We start from the raw sequence: 18846 nt of genomic DNA on the forward strand, positions 1-18846 counted from the left end.
AAAACAAACAGGGTGTTCATGTAAATTCACATTGCAGCAGGTGACAGTCACACCAAAAGAAACAGGTCCAGGTTTCCTCACCTGGGTGTCTGCAGCCAGGGGCTGCAACCTGGGACCTTTTGTGACTCTCAACAACTTTTGCTAAAATAACATTTTTTTAAAATCATCTTTTTAAACATAGATATGATGACAAATGCACTTTTAGCTGCTTTTTTGTTGTTGTTGAGAGAATGAAACATAATGTTCTACAAATACCATTGTATAGAATAAATGTACTCATCCTCCTTTTGCAATAATATTATTTTTATTTTATTTAAAACATAAACGAAAATACGTTTTTTTTAATAATGAAATAAAATGAATAATGGTATATGTTTATCAAAAATTATGTAAACAAGTTCTATTTAGCGAAAATGAGGGCAAAACTGGCATTTTGGATTATGTAAAGACCCCTGCCCTAGAAGGAGGGCAGCTAACATCTCTGACCCCACACATCTGCACACACTCCAGGTAGACTTTTACCCTTAATTGAAAAAAACCCAAAAAACACTGATGCAGTTTCTTCTCCCAAGCTGTCTCTCTGATGAACACACACATAACGACGTAGGAACTAGAGCTATAATAACAATATTATAAAAAAATAAAAAAATAACAATTTATAATAACAATAATAATATTTAATTTCATATATCATTTTAATTTTGTTATTATAATTAATATCTTATTAATTAATCGTATTAATTAATATTAATTAATTATTAATACTATTAATTTAATATAATTATATTAATAATAAGTATTATTATAAGTATTAATAATAATGATAATAATAATAATAGAAAAAGAAGAGGAATTAAATTATTTAAATCTGTCATCAATTTATTCACACTTCCCTTTAATATGTCTGAGTAATTCATTTAAGAATTAATAGGTAATTAATTTAATATTCGCAAAATTTAAGAACGTTTGTTCGAAGTATAATATATAAATATAATATATATATATATATATATATATATATATATATATATATATTTGTTTTTTTTTTTATCTCTGTGTGGACCACGAGTCTGTTGAATGAAGCAATCAATCAATCAATTCATCTAAAGTATATTAAGTGCAAACAAACCTTTATTTCACAAATTATTTAATTGTAGGATTGTACAACTCGATGGGAGGAACTATACCATTCCAGAATTGTCCTTCAAGTTCGAGTCACCGACTATATCCGCTCAACGCTGGTGTGAAAAACAAGCGCTCCCTTGCGTTGCAGCTTGGTTAAAAAAAAAAACTAAATTGATTTATCTACTCCGGCTCAGTTTGCTGTTTTAGTTACAATTATAACAATAAATGCACATAGAAACACATTCTGCTCCAGCAAAATAAATTTTTACAACTTAATTTTAAACAAACGGGAGGTTTAAGTAGAACGGTAATCCCGGAAGTCATGGCGTGACGTAACACGTGAGCACGGTTAGCTAGCTTCTGAGCTAGTTAACGAGTTGCTGTTGTCATCAGGGTGTATTTTTAGTTTTTTTTTTTAACTACCTAGCGGTCAGGATTTCTGGCTAGGTCATAGTCGGTATCGGTCATGGACGATGAAAGCTATCCAAGAACCCTGTGAGTAATTTCCAGTGATCGACATTCGCGGTTAATTTCGCAGCGCTTGCTAACGTCAAACCGGTGGCTAACTTAGCTACTCAACGTTATCGTTATCGGTGACAGCACGAAAATCAGCTTTCATTGCTTCATTCGCGTAGACTGATTGAGAGTAATAACAATAAACCAAATAACTTGATTAACGTATTAGCGATAAACTCGGGTTTTTAGCCATTTTTTTTAGCGTTAGGCCTTGAAATGTATGTCAATAACATCACAGTTACGCTCCAAAACCCAACCCGGAGAAGTTTAAATCGAAAGAAACAAGACGCTATGCTGTTAATCCGAGTCACGCTGTCCGGCTGTTGTTGGGATGTTCTGTTTTTAACATTTTAAATGCCCCTTTTTGCCCCACAGGTACGTGGGAAACCTCTCCAGGGATGTTACAGAGATTCTGATTTTACAACTATTCACCCAGATAGGACCCTGCAAAAGCTGCAAAATGATCACAGAGGTAAAGAGGCTGACTGTCTTTCAACAGCTTATTTTACAGGTGCTTCTCAATAAACTAACAATATCACAGAAAGTCTAATTTATAAAAAGAAAACGTAAAACTACTGTAGATGGATGTTTTTTTTCCACCACTAATGAAAAACTCAAATTCAGTTTCATGGAAAATAATGCTTACATTTGACTGGTGATGATGATTTTTACTTTGGTGGAGCTCCTTTCTGCATAAATTGCATTGCATGGAGGCGATCAGACTGGGGTGCTTTTAATACCGACCTCCAGCTCACCTGGAGTCTCATTGATCCATTGCCAATACTTTTTAGGTTCCCTGTGGGGTTTAGTTTAGATGACCTTGTGGGCCAGTCCCGTTTCCATGGTAATTAGGGCAGGTTGTGACAGTGTGATCAGGTGCAAAATTGTGCTGGAAAATAAAATTTGCATCTTCATAAAACGGTTCAGTAGAGTACCGTGCTAAACATGTCGTGCTGGTTTTCCGACTTTGGACTTGATAAAACCGGCAGATGACGGCGATGGCTCCGAAAATCAACACTGCCTGTGAACTTCACTCAAGCAACTCCTATGCTGTGCATCCCCATTCTTCTTTGAGATTCTAAGACCTTGATTTTCGAAATGACGTAAAATTAATTTGCAACTTAAAACAGGACTTTTTCCTTCTTCAGAATCAGAATCAAGTTTAATCGCCAAGTTGGTTTGCACTTACAAGGAATTTGACTTGGTGTTGATGGTGCAGACAAAAAATAAGAATACAGTAAAATAAGAAGTAAAGAGCATATATATACAGTCCATATCTCCTTAGTTCAGGTAAGATCTGGTGTTATCTTTGGCCCAGGAGGGGCTTAACGCCAGGGGGTGTTGTAACCCATGGCCTGCCTGGATGTGTCCGTATGTCTCTTGAAGGTCTAACTCCAGCTGCAGCACACGCCTTGTGAATCTTCCTCAAAATACTCGAATGACGCATCACAGTCCTTCCCAGGATATGGTTAACCCTTTTGGTTGTGCATCTTTTCAATCACACGTTTTCCTTCCAGTAAACTTTCCAATGAAATGGGTGGAAATAGCCCCCTAACATGCCAGCGTTTTAGCGGTGTTTTGCGGCTGACCCTTGTGACTGTAGGGAAATCCTAAAAGTTCTGCATTCAGAACCCTTGTCAATACTATTATTTGTATTTAAGTTTTCAAAGAATTTTCTAAATTATAAATAATTGAGTTTTCACTTTTTTTTTAGTTAAGTAATGGGGATAAATCGACTCTTTGTTGATATTAAAATTTATTGAGCTGCACCGGCATAATTTCAGCTCGGACTTGTAAAGCTGAGGAGTCAGCAGTTCTAACTTCTTGGGCTCATCTTGTTCTTCTCTCCAGCACACGAGCAATGACCCGTATTGTTTTGTGGAGTTCTACGAACGCAGAGATGCCGCTGCGGCCCTGGCAGCCATGAATGGCAGGAAGATCCTAGGAAAGGTGAGAAGAGCATTATAGGGATATGCTGTAAATGGAACAAAACATGAAAAAAAAAAAAAACAGGCGGCTCACTTGCTACCCAGATCCTGTCTAATATAGTCAATAAAAAATGTTCTCATCTTGTCTGTTGTGGCTTTAATGATGTTTACTAAATTATTTTATTTGTTTCTAGGAAGTTAAAGTCAACTGGGCAACCACCCCTAGTAGCCAGAAGAAAGACACATCCAGTAACTTTACCCCTTTTTTTTCATTACTAATATTAATATTTTTAATTAAATCAACAGAATATGGAGGATGATCTTAAATTATACGTTTTGGTTTTGCTTTTTCCCAGATCACTATCATGTTTTTGTGGGTGATTTGAATCCGGAGATTAGTACCGAAGACGTCAGGGCTGCGTTTTCACCTTTTGGGAAAATCTCGTGAGTTCATTTTGGTTTTTTAGTAATTCAGTTTTAGCAAAAGAAAATTTAAATGTGACTTGTTTTAAGCGTAGCTCTTCAGTGCCTGCATGTGATTTCTCATTAGGTAAGGGAATAAATTAGCTTTCTGAACGTGTTGCGTACGCTGATTCTCCAACATGTCACCTGTGACCATGTTTGAACGCATGTAACGGGGGTTTGCAATCAACTGCTGGGGCAAAACGTTTGGAGGAGGCCGTGATCTCACAGTTCCTCCACTCAGCCGTATATGTTCCACATATAATGTATGCCGCACCCTCTTCTTATAATGATCTGATAAAAATATCCCAACCGCCCCATGCAAATTAAATAAAAACAAAAAAAACACAAAGAAGGACACATTCTAATGAATGTCTCATAGTTACCATCGAATGAAGAAATAAAAACGGTCAGGCTTTCTATGATGGATATCAACAGTTTAGTTTAGCAAATTAACCCGATGCAGCCGTTCCTCAAGCAGTTTCATTTCAGGCAGGAATCCTTTCCTATATCAGCATGTTTTTTCTCATCTAATATTAGGAAAAGATCATAACCAGTACCTATTGAGATTGTCTTTTGTAATTTTTCTTTATTTCTAACCTGCATTCATGCATGCAGACATGGTCAATGGTAGCAATGCGTGATTTAAATATTAAAATCTTAGCTGTGCTTTTTACATTCCCCAACGTGTACAAACTTGTTACCCACAGTGCCTTGCAAAGGTTTTCATGCCACTTGACTTTTTTTTTTTTTTGATGTTATAACCACAGATCTCAATGTATTTTACTAGGAATTTTTTTTTGTAATGAAGCAGCATAAATTTGTGCAGAACCTGGAAGTGAAATTGAATAATATTTTATTTAAAATCCTTCAGAAATGTTTTTGTTTTCAGGGCCATTTACTCTTAATACCCCTCAAAGAATGGAGTACAACCAACCTTATCAAATGAGAAAAATAAGATTTTCAAGGGAAAGGAAGACTTTTGCAAAGCAGTGTATCTTGAGTTTTACCGGATTGGAAGAAGGTCTTTTGAAGCTATTGTTTGTGCGTCGAAAGAACCGCCTGCTTTTAAACTGCTCTTTTATTTTATTTAAATGTAGAGAGCGGTAAGTGAGCGGTACGTTTCAGAGCAAACTGCTAGCATTGTGTTTGAACCTGAACCGCCTTTTAAAAGCACTTCACAATGAAGTAATAGCACTTTGGTTATTTTACAGAAATGCTCATAGGATTGGACAGCAGCTTGAAGGCTAACAGCAAGGAACTGTGCACTCTGGAGACTCAGATGTAGTTTTTCTTCCTCTATTTATTCAATTTTTATTCCCACATGTCTTTATTTGCAGATGTATTAATGATCTAGCGTATATATATTTATATAAACAGTGTTTGCCTAGTCAGCTTTTGCTTAAATGGTCTCACTTTGATTTGTTTAGTGTTGTTTGTAGAGCAATGATCCTCTTCTTCCAAAAAAAATTCTGAAAATGTCAATTTCTCAAAATTTGCAGCTGCCCAAAGTCCAAACGGCATAATGGTGGTAAAGCATTGACCAGGAAAAATACAGAAATCTGTTAACAGGCCACGTATGCCATTTAATTCCTTTTTTTCTTCTGATATTTTTTAATATGCATTTCTGTCTGTAGGAATAGCAGTTACAGCACATTTTAGGAATGCATGGTCATCTGTTTCCGTTTACCTTTTGTGACTTTTAATCATTGCTGTGAGGATTGAGCCCAAATGTGGCGCTCTAGACTTATTAAGACACCTGAGATGATTTTTAAAGTAGGCTGCATGTATTTGTTTTTGTTTTCAAGAAGTCAGCAGTAAGCGATGATAGCTGATGTGCTTCACAGTAGGCCAGCGTAGAGGAGTTAAACTTCACTGTGTTTTGTTGCGTGGTTCCTTTTTACTGCAAGGCTTTTATTTCTGAAACGCGCTGATCCTCTTTCTTCTTCCTCGCGTTTTCTATTTTTCCCTCAGAGATGCTCGAGTGGTGAAGGACATTACAACTGGCAAATCAAAAGGGTATGGATTTGTGTCCTTCTACAACAAACTGGTAAGGCTTCAGGGCAGGAACACAGACTGAAGGTTGTGTTTTTTCTTTATTATTCTTTTTAAATGCGTTTTACGCTGGTAGGAATAGTTGAAATTCTAGTCAGCCAGTGTCCTTCATTGCCACGGCCAGTTTTCAGTGTTGCAGCATTAATAAAACGTTAACGTGTGTTTTCCTGAAGAGCGGCGCTGTTCTTTGTGTCCGCTTTCAGGATGCGGAGAACGCCATCTCCCACATGGCGGGGCAGTGGCTGGGAGGACGGCAGATCAGGACCAACTGGGCCACGCGTAAACCCCCCGCCCCCAAAGGCGCTCAGGACAGTGAGTGTTTGCGCTTCATGATAACTTCCTGAGACCCGAACTCTTGTATGACATGCATTTTTAATTTGTCTTTGCTATTTGGGCTGATTGGATCCTGATGAGTGTAAAAATGAAGAATTACCTTTTTACACGATGTAGTTTCTGAGAAAAGTGATGTCCACATATATGTGCATGCTGGTTCCTAGGAGGTTAAGGTTTGTTTTAACCTGTGCAGACTGGGGGCTCGTGATACTGGGATCAGATTTTTGTCGTTTTTATTTATGTTTGTGGCTGAAGCCGATAAAGGTTTTAGTCAATTCCCATTTTTGTTCAAGAACCGTTTGAGTATTTTTGTCATAGCTCAGAGGAGAGCGCCAATTGGATCATAACTCCTGCAGCTATAACTTCTGGTTATTTCATGCCAGTTACTCTGAAGCAGGATTAAGATCCCTTTTAAATTGTGGGACAGGTTCCAATACTGTATTTTTCGGACTATAAGGCGCACTTAAAATCTTAAAATTTTCTGAAAATGATGGTGCGCCTTGTATATGATTAAAGTTGTGCTTACTGACTGATTTTATGTGGTACAATGTGCTCAAAATATGTTAAAATGTGCAAGTACTACATTGGTAAGCAACGAAGCCGCTCTACTCAATGGATATTAGGAGCAATACGGTACACTGTGTCTTAGACATCATATACGTAGACGCCTCGTCGGGCTGCTGCAGATGCGTCAGAGCGTCCGCCATGTTGAATGTGGCAAATCTGCAGTTAGACTCAGACACTTAAACAGTATCAGAGCGACTTTAATCTCAGAATATACTTTATATTCCAAATATTTTTTATTTTTGTAATATAACGAGTTTATTTTCGTATCCCTTTGGCTTCATTCTCCTGAAGTTATACTCGTAAAGAATAAAAGTAATTAAAATAATCTAACCTGGCCCTATTACTCCAGGAATGAAATAGTTCTGCAAACTGGAACTATTCTGGAAATGTCCCCCCTTAATTTGTCATAATATGACATTTTTGTCATAATATTACCCCTTTTGTCTTTTTTTTTTTTACTTTATTGTCCTATGACTTTTTTTCTCATATTAGTAACTTTCTCTTTATACTCCCACAAAAAGTCTGTTCTAAATCTGTGACTATACCAGAACTTGACACGGTTTTATGAAATGACGAAGACCACAATGTTTAGATTTAACCAATTGACTTTTATATTCTTAACACACACACACACACACTTCTTTCTGCCACATACAATATGGCGGTGACGTTGACGTACGAAACCCGCATCCAACGAGGCGTCTACGTATATGATGTCTATGCACTGTGTCACTACCTGATAGGACCCCTGAGCTATCTACAAGACTGCCTGACTGTAATGTCTAAATTAGAAGTGTAGTCATGTAAAGTACTCGCTAGCAACAATAAACCTAGTAAGTTAATTCAGGATAAAAGTTACGTTTATTTTGGCCTTATGTTAGAAACAGGGCGGTGTAGTCCAGCTACTCTATCCTCCTGACAGACGGATAGAGAGCTGTGGATGTGAAGGAGCGCACTGCAAAAGGTGAACTAAGAGTAAGTCAAATTTTGATCCTGTTTTTTGAGCAGCTAAACAAGAGTATTTACCAATGGAATGAGTTTTACCCCTAAAATAAGATAATTGGATATCCTGCTCTTGAAATAAGATGATGGAGATGAATTGTTCTTATTTTAAGTGCAAAAATGCTATTGGAAAATAGTCTTATTTACCTGCTCAAATCAAGGAAAAATACATTTCATTTCAAGAACATTTTACTGAACTTTTTGCAGAACTGAGTGACAGGGTTCCCACGGGTCCTTGAAATCCTTGAAAGTTTGTGAATCTGAAAAAATAAATTCAAGACCCTTGAAAGTTCTTGAAAACAGCCAAAAAAAACCACCATGTCCTTGATTTTTTTTTTTTTGTGGGGTTGAAAGTTCACACGGATGACGACTCGTGTCATTATTTTACTACCACACACACGATCTTTTAAAATTATGTTGATTCCACAGACTTTTAATTTGCAAAAGTACGTTCGCTCTTCTTCGTTAGTTGGTAGGCTACGGTTTAGGCCTACGTGCGTCCAATAGGTTACATTCACGCAGTGTTGCCAACTCAGCGACTTTGTCGCTATGTTTAGCGACTTTTCAGAGTCAAAGTCAAAAACTAGCTTAATCAAAGATGAAAGTAAGTGAAACAAATTGATATAATTCTGAACATCTCAATGCTGCACTTTTTTCCATAAAATTCCATGAACAGTAAACTAATGTACATCTTATATGTAATGTAGTATGGCATAGCCATGTACTGTGGATATAAATGTAGGCTATGAATATGATCAATATCAATGTAGGCTATAAATTAAGTCCACTTTCTTGCATTGCTTCTGACCCAACAACTTCTATGCCGTTTAGTCTTTTATTGAATTTGCATTGTATTAAAATATGATAACCTATTCAGCGGTCACAGTAGGTAAATGCCGCCACGTGTGGTCCTTGAATTTTAGGAAATTGGTCCTGGAAAGTCCTTGAAAGGTCCCTGAATTTGATGTTCACCAAGGTGTGGGAACCCTGGAGTGATGTGAGACACTTGGGAAGAATATTTAGGGAGCCTTATAATCCTGTGTGCCTTATCGTCTGAAAAATACGGTAGTTAAAGCCCGCGAAGTGTATCCCAGGTGTTTTAATTTTTATCACAGAACACAAAGACGGTGAAAACTTACTATTAGTGGCTTAAAGCTCACAAAAATGCAGTTAAGTGTTTATTCTCTCCACCTCCACAGGCACTGAAAGGGGAAAGTCCTCGCTTCATTTCATTAATAGCTCCACTAACAGCATCTCATTTTATGAATCTATTTGAACATTGGCCAGCAGATAAAAAAAAAAACAACAACAAGAAACTCGTTTAATTGAACGTTAATAGAAAGACTTAAAAACTGGGAAATGACTGAAACGAAACGCTGAAAAGTAAGTTGTCTAAACCAGTGATCCGGTTTTGGTCTGGCTCCTGGCAGAAAGAGGCGCCTTTAGTATTATAGCAGGATCATGGATATCATGCGCGGATCTGTTTATAGTGCCTGACACGTTCTGTGTTTGGTGACCAATGTTTTTATTTTTTGTTTTTTTTGTCTCAGATGGTTCAAAGCAGCTGAGGTTTGATGATGTGGTGAATCAGTCGAGTCCACAGAACTGCACGGTGTACTGTGGCGGGATCCAGTCGGGACTCACAGGCAGGTGTCATGATCTCAAGAGGCCATTGTTCCACCCTGTCATCACTGTATAATTATAGACGTCTGACCAGCTTCAGGCTGTTTCCTGAAGCTGAGCCGAGAAGCAACCAGAATAACATTATTTTTTTTCTCCCGTCGTTCCCTCAGAGCATCTGATACGGCAGACGTTTTCGCCGTTCGGTCAAATCATGGAGGTCAGGGTGTTCCCGGAGAAAGGCTATTCCTTCATCAGGTACCATCCAGGGTCTATTGCACCATTTAGCCTCTAGATGTCAACGGCAGCGTGTCAGCAGAGCATCACTGACGTCGAACGCTTTCCCCTTTTCTGATGCGTCTCGTCCTGAAGGTTCTCCTCCCACGACAGCGCAGCGCACGCCATCGTCTCTGTGAACGGGACGGCCATTGAGGGGCAAATGGTGAAGTGCTACTGGGGCAAAGAGTCCTCTGACATGACGAAAAGCCCACAGCAGGTATGTGACAGAGCGCTCCGCGTCGGTCCACTGCTTGTTTTTGGAAATGGGAGAAAATCAGGGCTCGCAAACTGAAACGAGGAGAAGAAGCAGCTTAGAGGCGACTCTGGAGGAGCTGCCGAGAGCCACAGCTCGGGTGGGAGAATCCCTCGACAGGAAAACTGCTATTGGGAAGAAAATAATTGCCGAATGAGGCTAAGCTTGAAGCTTTGGGGGGGAGGAAAACATGCTTTGTGTTACGGAAAACTCCAACATCCCATGACCCTGAATGCACCGTTGGCGTGAAACACGGCGGTGGCAGCATCATCAGAGGGGCTGGCTGGAGTTAACGGGCAGCTCGACGGAGCTAAACCCCCGGTCAGTCCTGAAAGAAAGCAATACTGCCAGGGCTGCAATCAAATGGTTTACATCAAAGCATAGCCATGTGTTAAAATGGCCTAGTCAAAGTTCAGACCTACATCTGTGAAGCTGACTTTGTGTGTTGCTTTGTCGCATAAAATCCCAATAAATTGCATTAAAGTTTGGGATTTGTGAGCTGACAAGTTCAAGGGATGTAAATGTTTTTTTTTGCTGCTGAATTTAATCCATCCTGGTGATGAATACAACAATAATTAAAAACGGATACCATGTTTATTTCCACACATTTGTTCTGAGAGCGTCCTAAAAAAGTTAGCAAGATGCTTGAAGCCAAATTGGCATTCGTCTAGATGTAACTGTGCCAACGATTGTTTTTTTTTTTTTTTGAGAACTCATTCTTTTGTGTTGCCAATAATAAGACACACGGTCACTAAAACTCTGGACAGGTCCATCTATCTAATAAATCAAGACAATCTAAGTTCTCAAAACGTAACATCCATGTAATTTTTGACTTCTCTTCATGTGTTATTTCGGTTTCGCTTCGCATTGAAGGTGGAAATAAAGCCTTAACTGCGGAGGACTGACATGAATCTCCTGTTTTTCTTTGGGTCAGGTGGATTACAGCCAGTGGAACCAGTGGAGCCAGGTCTACGGAGAGCCACAGCAGCAGCAGCAGCAGCAGCAGCAGCAGTACGGGCAGTACATGGCCAACGGGTGGCAGGTTCCTTCCTACAACATGTACGGACAGACATGGAACCAGCAGGGATATGGAGTGGAGTGAGTTTTACCTTCCTCTACACTTCCTGGTCTGTTTCCGGCCGGTGGATCTGTTGCTCCTTCGAGTCGACGTAGCTGTAATCGCTAATCGCCATCCCTTCATCCTAACCAGCAGTTTACTTTGTCAGTTTCTGGTTAATGTACCGGATCAAGCCTTATCTTTAACGGTTTTTGAGTTTCTACCAACTTATGTCCTGTCATTGATTCTGGTGCATTTGACCCTTGAAAGATGAAAAAAATAAAACGATGTAAAAAAAATCCCAGTGCCTAGTGTATCCAGATTACACATCTGTTATATGCTTGTTAGAAAATACCACAGTTTCACAAGATTTAAACAAATCGTCTAAGGCTGTTTTACTGAGAGAAAGTCATATTTACCCATTTCGTGTTGTGTTGCTGCACAACTCCAAGGCTCGTGATGCCTGAACATGGTAACTAAAGCAGTTTTGTCACTTTTATCACCACCAACACGTATATTTACCACTAAAACCTCTTTGAAACGCGTCTGTTGTTAATTTACTGTTGCTTTAAGCTTCTCAGTCCATCTCTATGTTTAGGATGTACACACACACGTGAGCAACTTAAAAAAAAAAAAAAAAAAAAAAAAAAAAAAGATGAAATAGGGCTGGGCGATAATTCAATAACAATATAGATCGATCGATAGATGTGTGGTTCAATAGAGGGGAAAAAAGGATCAATAAATAGTTTGCATTCTAGCCTATCATGTAGGTTAAAACTACGTCATTACATCTTCTACTAATCACACCTTCACCAAGCTTCAAAGAGCACGTGTTCTTTTATTCTTTCTTTTTAAAAACTTACAGTTTGGTTAAAAAAATAATGTTGCATAAACGGTTGAGTTTGAATTTAGTGTTCTTTATTTATGAATAGGTCATTAAGTGACAGCATGAAATGACCAGGCTGCATTTAAAATATCTGTTTTGAATTTGTTAATAATTATCTATCAATATGATTTCAATCTAATCGATTTGGTGTTTTTCTATATCGTCCAGCCTTGCGATAAAAGCATAACAGGAACTATTCCAATCATGCGTTGAATTTTGGTTATCTAGAGTGCTCCAGATTTGCAAGACAGTTCTGAAAAACACAATTCAATAGAATTATAATTTACTTTAACTTTCATAAGACCGTAAATAGCACACTGTCCATTTCCCCTGCATTGTTTACATTGTTTACATTTCAATTGTTTACATAAATCGCTGCTGCATCTTTATCCTGAAATTTAGTGCAATTTACTGTGATTTTTCAGGCTGTATGCAAACAAATTTTCGTTCTGTACACACTTTGTGCTTACAAAATGACAAATAAAGCTGTCTAAAAGTCTAAATAATAACCTGACTAGTTAATCTTAGAAATGTCTTCAAAAGTGCATCTTACTGAATGTTTTAGAAACCCTGTAAAAAGACCACATTAGTCTGGAAAAAAACTGCTATAAAACTTGCATTTTATTAGTAAAGATTAATCAAATATCCTCCAAGGAAATTAGAAAAATAATTTTTTTACTGGAAATAACACGTAGGAGTTCTGTTTACGGCACCGCTTGTGATTGACTAACTGGGAATCTGTGCCACCTTTGCAGGCAGTCACAGTCAACAGCCTGGATGGGCGGATATGCCTCTGCACCGACGCCTCCGGATGCTGCCATGTCCAATGTGGGAAATTTCAACATGGCGGGCTATCAGATGCAGTGAGATGGGACCGGCCTGAGCAATGACACCAAGGGAAGATGCAACACTCTTCATCTGGACAGTAACGAGACAACAGGAGTATTTATACAGCCTTTGTAGCTGAGAGTTGGTCCCCAACAACCAGTTTTATAAATCACTGTCCGCCTGACCCAGAACTTTGTTTATATTGCAATAATTAACAATAACGTAATGGAAAAGTACTTTTTGATTATTAAAGGGCAGCCAAAGAAACTAACCTGGCCTAAAAAACCGACAGATATACCAAAATTTAAAACATTCGGTCCCTTACCTATTACCTCACTGGAGGAAATCTGCTTGCGTCTTAATTTTCCAAACAGACAAAATTAACATTTTGTAGTTCTTCAAAACTAATTGTAATGTTTTTTTTGGTTTGTTTTTGTTTTTTATCCCAAACTTGACATTTTATCCCATGACAACACTTATCAAAGAGAGCCTTCCTGTTACTTTGCAAGTCACAGGAATGTGATGAGGATTTAAAGGAAAATCCTGAAAACCTTGAAGTTACTGGCATGAACATTAAATTATCGTCCTCCCAGTTTGAAAATGTTTTTTTTTTTTAAGTGTTTTAGTGTTGATTTAGTCGTTAGGCTCAGTTATTTTCTCCAACACAGGACACACTTCCACATGTAGTTTTCCTTTTTCGTGTCAACAGTCCGTTTCTGACGCACAGGTTTGCATAAATGGAGCCGTTTCTTTTTTTTTTTTGCAGATCGTTGTTGCGCCACGTGAAAAAATCTCAAAGATGACTATAGTCTTTGAAATATGTCACAGTTTAAGTTGGATTTTTTTATTTCCTGAATAAAGTTTGTGTACAAAGGAAATTCTTGAAAGGCCACTTTTAAGAGGTTTTATGTTAATTATTTTTTGCTGTGAAACGTCTGTCGTTTACAGATTTTAGAAAGGTTTGTACTTGGCTTGATGCTGCAGCCAAGTTTGAAATTCTGGTGTTGAACCTGCATCTTTTTCTTCCCTGTGTAAATAACATTAAAACTTGGTTAAGGTGACAGACTTTTTGATAATTTTGAAGCAGGGTGGTCAGAGGAGTTCTGGATCTTAATTAAAATGATTCTGTTTTCTTTTCTCGGCTCTTTTTAAAGGTGTTTATTTCCGATTGGGATCAGGATCTTTTTTTTAACTTCCATTTCATCCATCTTAATGTACCACTGGCAGTCTGTTCCCGTTTAATGTTCTTTTCAGACGTCAAACATTTTCTTTCTTTTTAGTCCATTCTCTCCAACCTGGGTAATTTATTCTAGAAAAGGGCAATTTTACAAATTACAAAGACAATTTCTGTTTGGTGTCTCGGATTTTAAAGGGCATATATCCTCATTTTTATAACTTTCTTTTCACCTGTCTTCAGGCTCTGTAGTTCCCGACAGGTTAATTAATTTCCTTGTCAAAATATTAACAAATGTTTAACAAAAAAAAATAAAGGGGGGGGAAAAGCAAGGCCATTGCAGCCAGAATGCAGCAAAGAAAGTTGCTCAAGATTGATGGCATGTTTGCTGGAGACCTAACCAACAGGCACCCTACCCTGGGCTTTAAAAGCTCTCCCCTCTTGTGAGAAAAAAAAACAAACAAGCAAATTCAAAAAAGACACATTCTGGCAGCGTTCAGATGGACATCATTTCTGCCCAGGTTCTGACCGCCAAGGATATTTCTAACAACATTTCTGCTAACAGCTGTGTCACTGTGCAGGTCTCACTTTTCCCCCACATCAAAAAAAAATGCTTGAAGATTCAATTTGACCTGCAAATATCAACAGACATTTCACACTGGCAGAAAACAAAAAGAACCTGATGGGTTTTTTTTTTTGTCTTTTTTGATAAACTTAATGTCCACAAACAGCCACGGACCGCCTTGGTCTGGCTGTTAACTCCCTGCTCAAGCGATCTCAACTTGCCGTGTTATAAATTCTGTCCTCCTCCTTTAGGTTTACATAGTTTTAGTCATTTTATTCCTTTTGTTTCATAATCCTGATGCAGTGGAGAGACTTTTTAAGAGGGATGAGGAGAAATTGGTTCTCTCATTCATAGAGAGCCTCTGGGTGCAATTGGACCGAAAACCTTTTCCCCTCAACTTTGATTTAACCTGATAGTTTGGTTTCCTTACTTTTTGTTCCATTGTGGAGCCATAAATAGAGCTATTACCCTAGACCAGTGGTGCCCAAAGACTCCTCAAGGGCCAGTGTCCTGCATGTTTCATAAATTGCCCTGATTCAACACATCTGAATCAAATTGTTGGTCAAATAGCAGACCGCTTACAGAGCTAGGGGACAAGCTAAGTTAGTAATTTGGTTGTTTGAATCAGTTGTGTTGGCACAAGAACATATAAAACCTGCAGAACACCCCTGCGCTAAGCATTAACTCCTCCCTCTACGATCTGTGTTGACCAAAGTCTGAGAGCAGATGGCTGTGGCGGGAATTAAAAGTGGAATTAAACGCCGTAAAAATACAAACCGGCGACTACACTATACGACGTCTACATAGTTGCTACAAGCTCCTCTAAAAGGTGCTGCTGACTCTTTTTTTAGAGGCATTTGTGACCATTTAAATTCACCTTTTCTGTCACTTTTAAGGTGAGAGGAAAGGTGATTATTGAGGCCTCCAGAAAACCACCCTGTTTTTTTTTTATATATATATAAAGGTCCCTCTATTACAAATGAGACTTGTAGTAAAAGTAGGTTTCTACATCCATTCTCTCTTGACTAAGAAGCTACATAGCGATTAAACATACCTCCTCCTTTTTTTTAAACCAAGAAAACAGTCTCCTCGAAATTACACGTTATCTTCCATATATGGTATTCACTTCCTGTTTTACAAATTATTCTGAAGGTGTGGCTAGAAAGGCTTTTTTCTTTTTGCTTTTTTAAAAAAAAAAAAGTAAAACAAGAGGGGAGGCTAATAAAGATTATTTTGTTTCACATTTGCCATACTTTTAAGCTTTAGGCCCCGAATATACGATATGTGCCCTTTAAATGCTTTTTTCCTGTGTGCTGAACAAGACGTTTTGGTTTTTGAAGTGTTTATGGGTCTAATAGGGGGTCACGTTTGTCGGGTGTGTAAATATATAAACCTTGATCATGAACCTTTATAAAAACTTTAATGTACATAAATGCTGGTAACATCTAGAAGAATATTCTGTTTGACGTTTAGCAATATAATTTATGAACACGCCTTAACTGATTTGTTAATAAAGTCAAGCAGCTGAGCGATTTGGGAAAAAGCTCAACTTTGAATTTAAATTTATTCCAGCTGTTTCCCCATGTTTTCTGTTTCTGTGCCATTTCCTCTGTGCAGCAGGAAGCGGATTGAACTGCACAATCATTGCTTCAAGCGCTGGAATGTAATGACAACCTGCTTTTTGTCCATAATTGGAGCCGTCGAAGTGATTTTTAATAAAAATGTCAATTTTTCCACTTAAAGGAAAAGCAAACTCGGGTCACTTCAAATAAAGAAACATTTGTACCTCATTGTTCAGAGTCTTCATTAGGCATGAAGGAATACTTTCTATGCAGATGATCTTAATAGGGTAGCAAATGCACACCCACTGTAAAGCTTCATTTTCTTCAACATATTTAATCGTTATTTACACTCTGCTAACAAATCATGCTCCTTTTGAATGTTAAATACTCTTGGGGTCCGTACTTCCATTTTTACGACAACCTAGCAACCTGTTGCAGAAGGTGCAAGAATAATTTCAGAGCTTTTCGAATTAATCGCGTATTGCGCAATAGACAGGATCCTTTGGCGCAGCGCGAGAGATTTTTCTTGGTGGCTGTTATAAACAGACAAACACATCATTTAACAGTGGCTTTTAAAGAGGAAAAAGTTGTGTTAGAGCCATAAATAGAAAATATTTAAGTTATTCGTATGATGGTTTGCTTTTTATTTTTATCCTATTCAGTAAGAAGATTTGTTCAGGCCATTTTATTGTGAAGTTTAGTTTTACTTTGAAAGGCTTGCTTCCTGTCGAGCCGTATATTGTATTAGAAAAAACTATGGATGGATTATCTAGACACGGAGCAATACAGTTTTACCGTGTAAACTGTGTATGACTTGGAAAAGGAAGAATTTTAATTTTTTATGGATAAAGAATTTGTTTGCTTAAATTCCCAATTTGCACGTGTTCTTTACTTCCCATGTCTAAGGAATGACACTGAAATTTGGATCTCTTGACATAAGTGCCTTTTTAAAATAAAGTATAATAATTAAAGGCTACCATTTTGTAGAATATTCTTGTATTTCACTTTTACTTGTCCCCATGTTCTAGTGGGTCCCGTGGAGGCTCTGATATAAAAGAACAAAGTAAATATGAAATTATTAAAATGCAAACATTCATACTGTAGAAAGTGATAGAAACATCTACCATGGAGAGTATTTACGCATTAATTTGTCTGCTGCTTTTTGCCAGCCCTCTCTCCTGGCTTTAACAGACTTTGAGGTGTTTTAATTAATGACTCAAATTCGGCATAACCTTCCATTAAAAGCTCGTGTTCTGCTTGGGAGAAAAACTGTGGGCGTTCTTTGGCCATGCTGAACAGCCAATAGCAGCGTTGCTGATCATTGTTTCTACTATCGATACATTTCCCCTTTTAAACAAACGCATGAACGTGCAGTTGTCTCAGATAACTCAATCCAGTGATACTAATCGTAAACAACAGGTGTGTTGGAAGAACCCAATTAGCCGGATCATGATTAGCCGGATGAAATCATCTTGGATGTGTCATTTGATCTCTGATGTTTTAAGCAACGTACGAATCCAGGCCTCTGGATGTCGGGTCATCAGGATCCTTTTCCTCCCACAACAAGGAAATGCCAAACATTTTATTTTGTGTGAAGTGAAAGATTTTATTTATTTTTATCACTGTTAGGAGTACATTTTAGTCTGTTCAAACTTATGATTTTTTGCCATGATATAGAAGCACACATAACTGATGTGAACTTTGATCTATAGATAAATATTTTTAAGCTCACTTCTAACAGCCCTGTGGGTCTAGTCAAAGTAAACTACTATCACATAGATAACCTCTGATCTGTTGTACTAGTATTGAGTAAGAACGCAAAATTAAAGCAATTTCCTCAGAGTATTAAGTGACAAATGCAATATATTACATTATTCTACCTTTTGTTCACTAACACCACAGTTTAGGTATTTATTTTGTAACGTAAATGGTACACAGATTTACAGTGATAGTGAAGAGTTTCTAACTATACAATGATAGATACTAAGTACACCCTTGCTGGTTTCATTTAAATTAAAGCACTTCACTGGCTGACTTAAGTGTTCACACCTTTGTCAGAGCAGGAGCTTTTAATTTCCTGTCCTCGATCATATGGATTTAGGGGCAGACTTCAGAGGAGCAGCTATTCAGTCTCTGAAGGGTTAAAAGGCCATTTCCAGGATATCAAAAGTGTTATTCAGCAGCAGAATTGGAAAAGGTTTAAGACTGCTACCAGGGAGGTGGACCTCCCTAAATAGTCACCCAGCGGTGAGGCGGAAACACCACATGCTCCGACTCCTCTGTCACTTCGTTAAATGTTAAGAGTTTGTGACAGGATATCTAGAAAAGGTTTTAACACGCCAGGTTGTTATTGAAAGGATTGAAGGTGAAACTTTAAAAATGTGCTTGAAAGCACCCACCATCCTCCATTTTTATTGCCACACCTGGTAAAGATGTAAAAAAAAAAAAAAAACTTTAAATTTAAGAGCCTCGTCTCAGCTCAAGTTGTTTTAAACTTTTTTTTAATAATTGCTTTGAATGTATTTATAGGGAAGTTCAGGCAAACAGCTATTTTCTTGTTCCAATTTCCCAACTTTCCCAAAAATCTGTCTCCTAAATTGTGCTGTCTCTTGTCTTTCCCATTTTGAAGAGTGC

The 18846-nt window shown here is 37.9% G+C and overlaps 1 protein-coding gene across 1 annotated transcript; it reads left to right on the top strand.

Annotated features, from left to right (window-relative positions):
- The first annotated feature begins 1442 nt into the window (after positions 1-1442).
- On the top strand, positions 1443-14696 carry tial1 (TIA1 cytotoxic granule-associated RNA binding protein-like 1). Its single transcript, XM_012855623.3, has 12 exons — positions 1443-1620; positions 2017-2113; positions 3493-3591; positions 3764-3818; positions 3926-4013; positions 6006-6081; positions 6290-6398; positions 9539-9634; positions 9782-9866; positions 9981-10104; positions 11075-11238; positions 12839-14696. The coding sequence occupies exons 1-12, from the start codon at positions 1592-1594 to the stop codon at positions 12948-12950; spliced, it is 1134 nt and encodes a 377-aa protein (XP_012711077.2). The 5' UTR covers positions 1443-1591; the 3' UTR covers positions 12951-14696.
- The last annotated feature ends 4150 nt before the right edge of the window (positions 14697-18846 follow it).

Source organism: Fundulus heteroclitus, chromosome 22 (genome assembly GCF_011125445.2).
Source record: "Fundulus heteroclitus isolate FHET01 chromosome 22, MU-UCD_Fhet_4.1, whole genome shotgun sequence".
NCBI lineage: Eukaryota > Metazoa > Chordata > Actinopteri > Cyprinodontiformes > Fundulidae > Fundulus > Fundulus heteroclitus.

What these genes read in the sequence shown, in the direction of transcription:
- tial1 (XM_012855623.3), top strand. Translation starts at nt 1,592, where the DNA reads ATGGACGATGAAAGCTATCCAAGAACCCT. An exon ending in TGTCCTTCTACAACAAACTG is followed by an intron (nt 6,082 to 6,289) that starts GTAAGGCTTCAG and finishes GTCCGCTTTCAG; the next exon opens with GATGCGGAGAACGCCATCTC. An exon ending in CCCCAAAGGCGCTCAGGACA is followed by an intron (nt 6,399 to 9,538) that starts GTGAGTGTTTGC and finishes TTTTTGTCTCAG; the next exon opens with ATGGTTCAAAGCAGCTGAGG.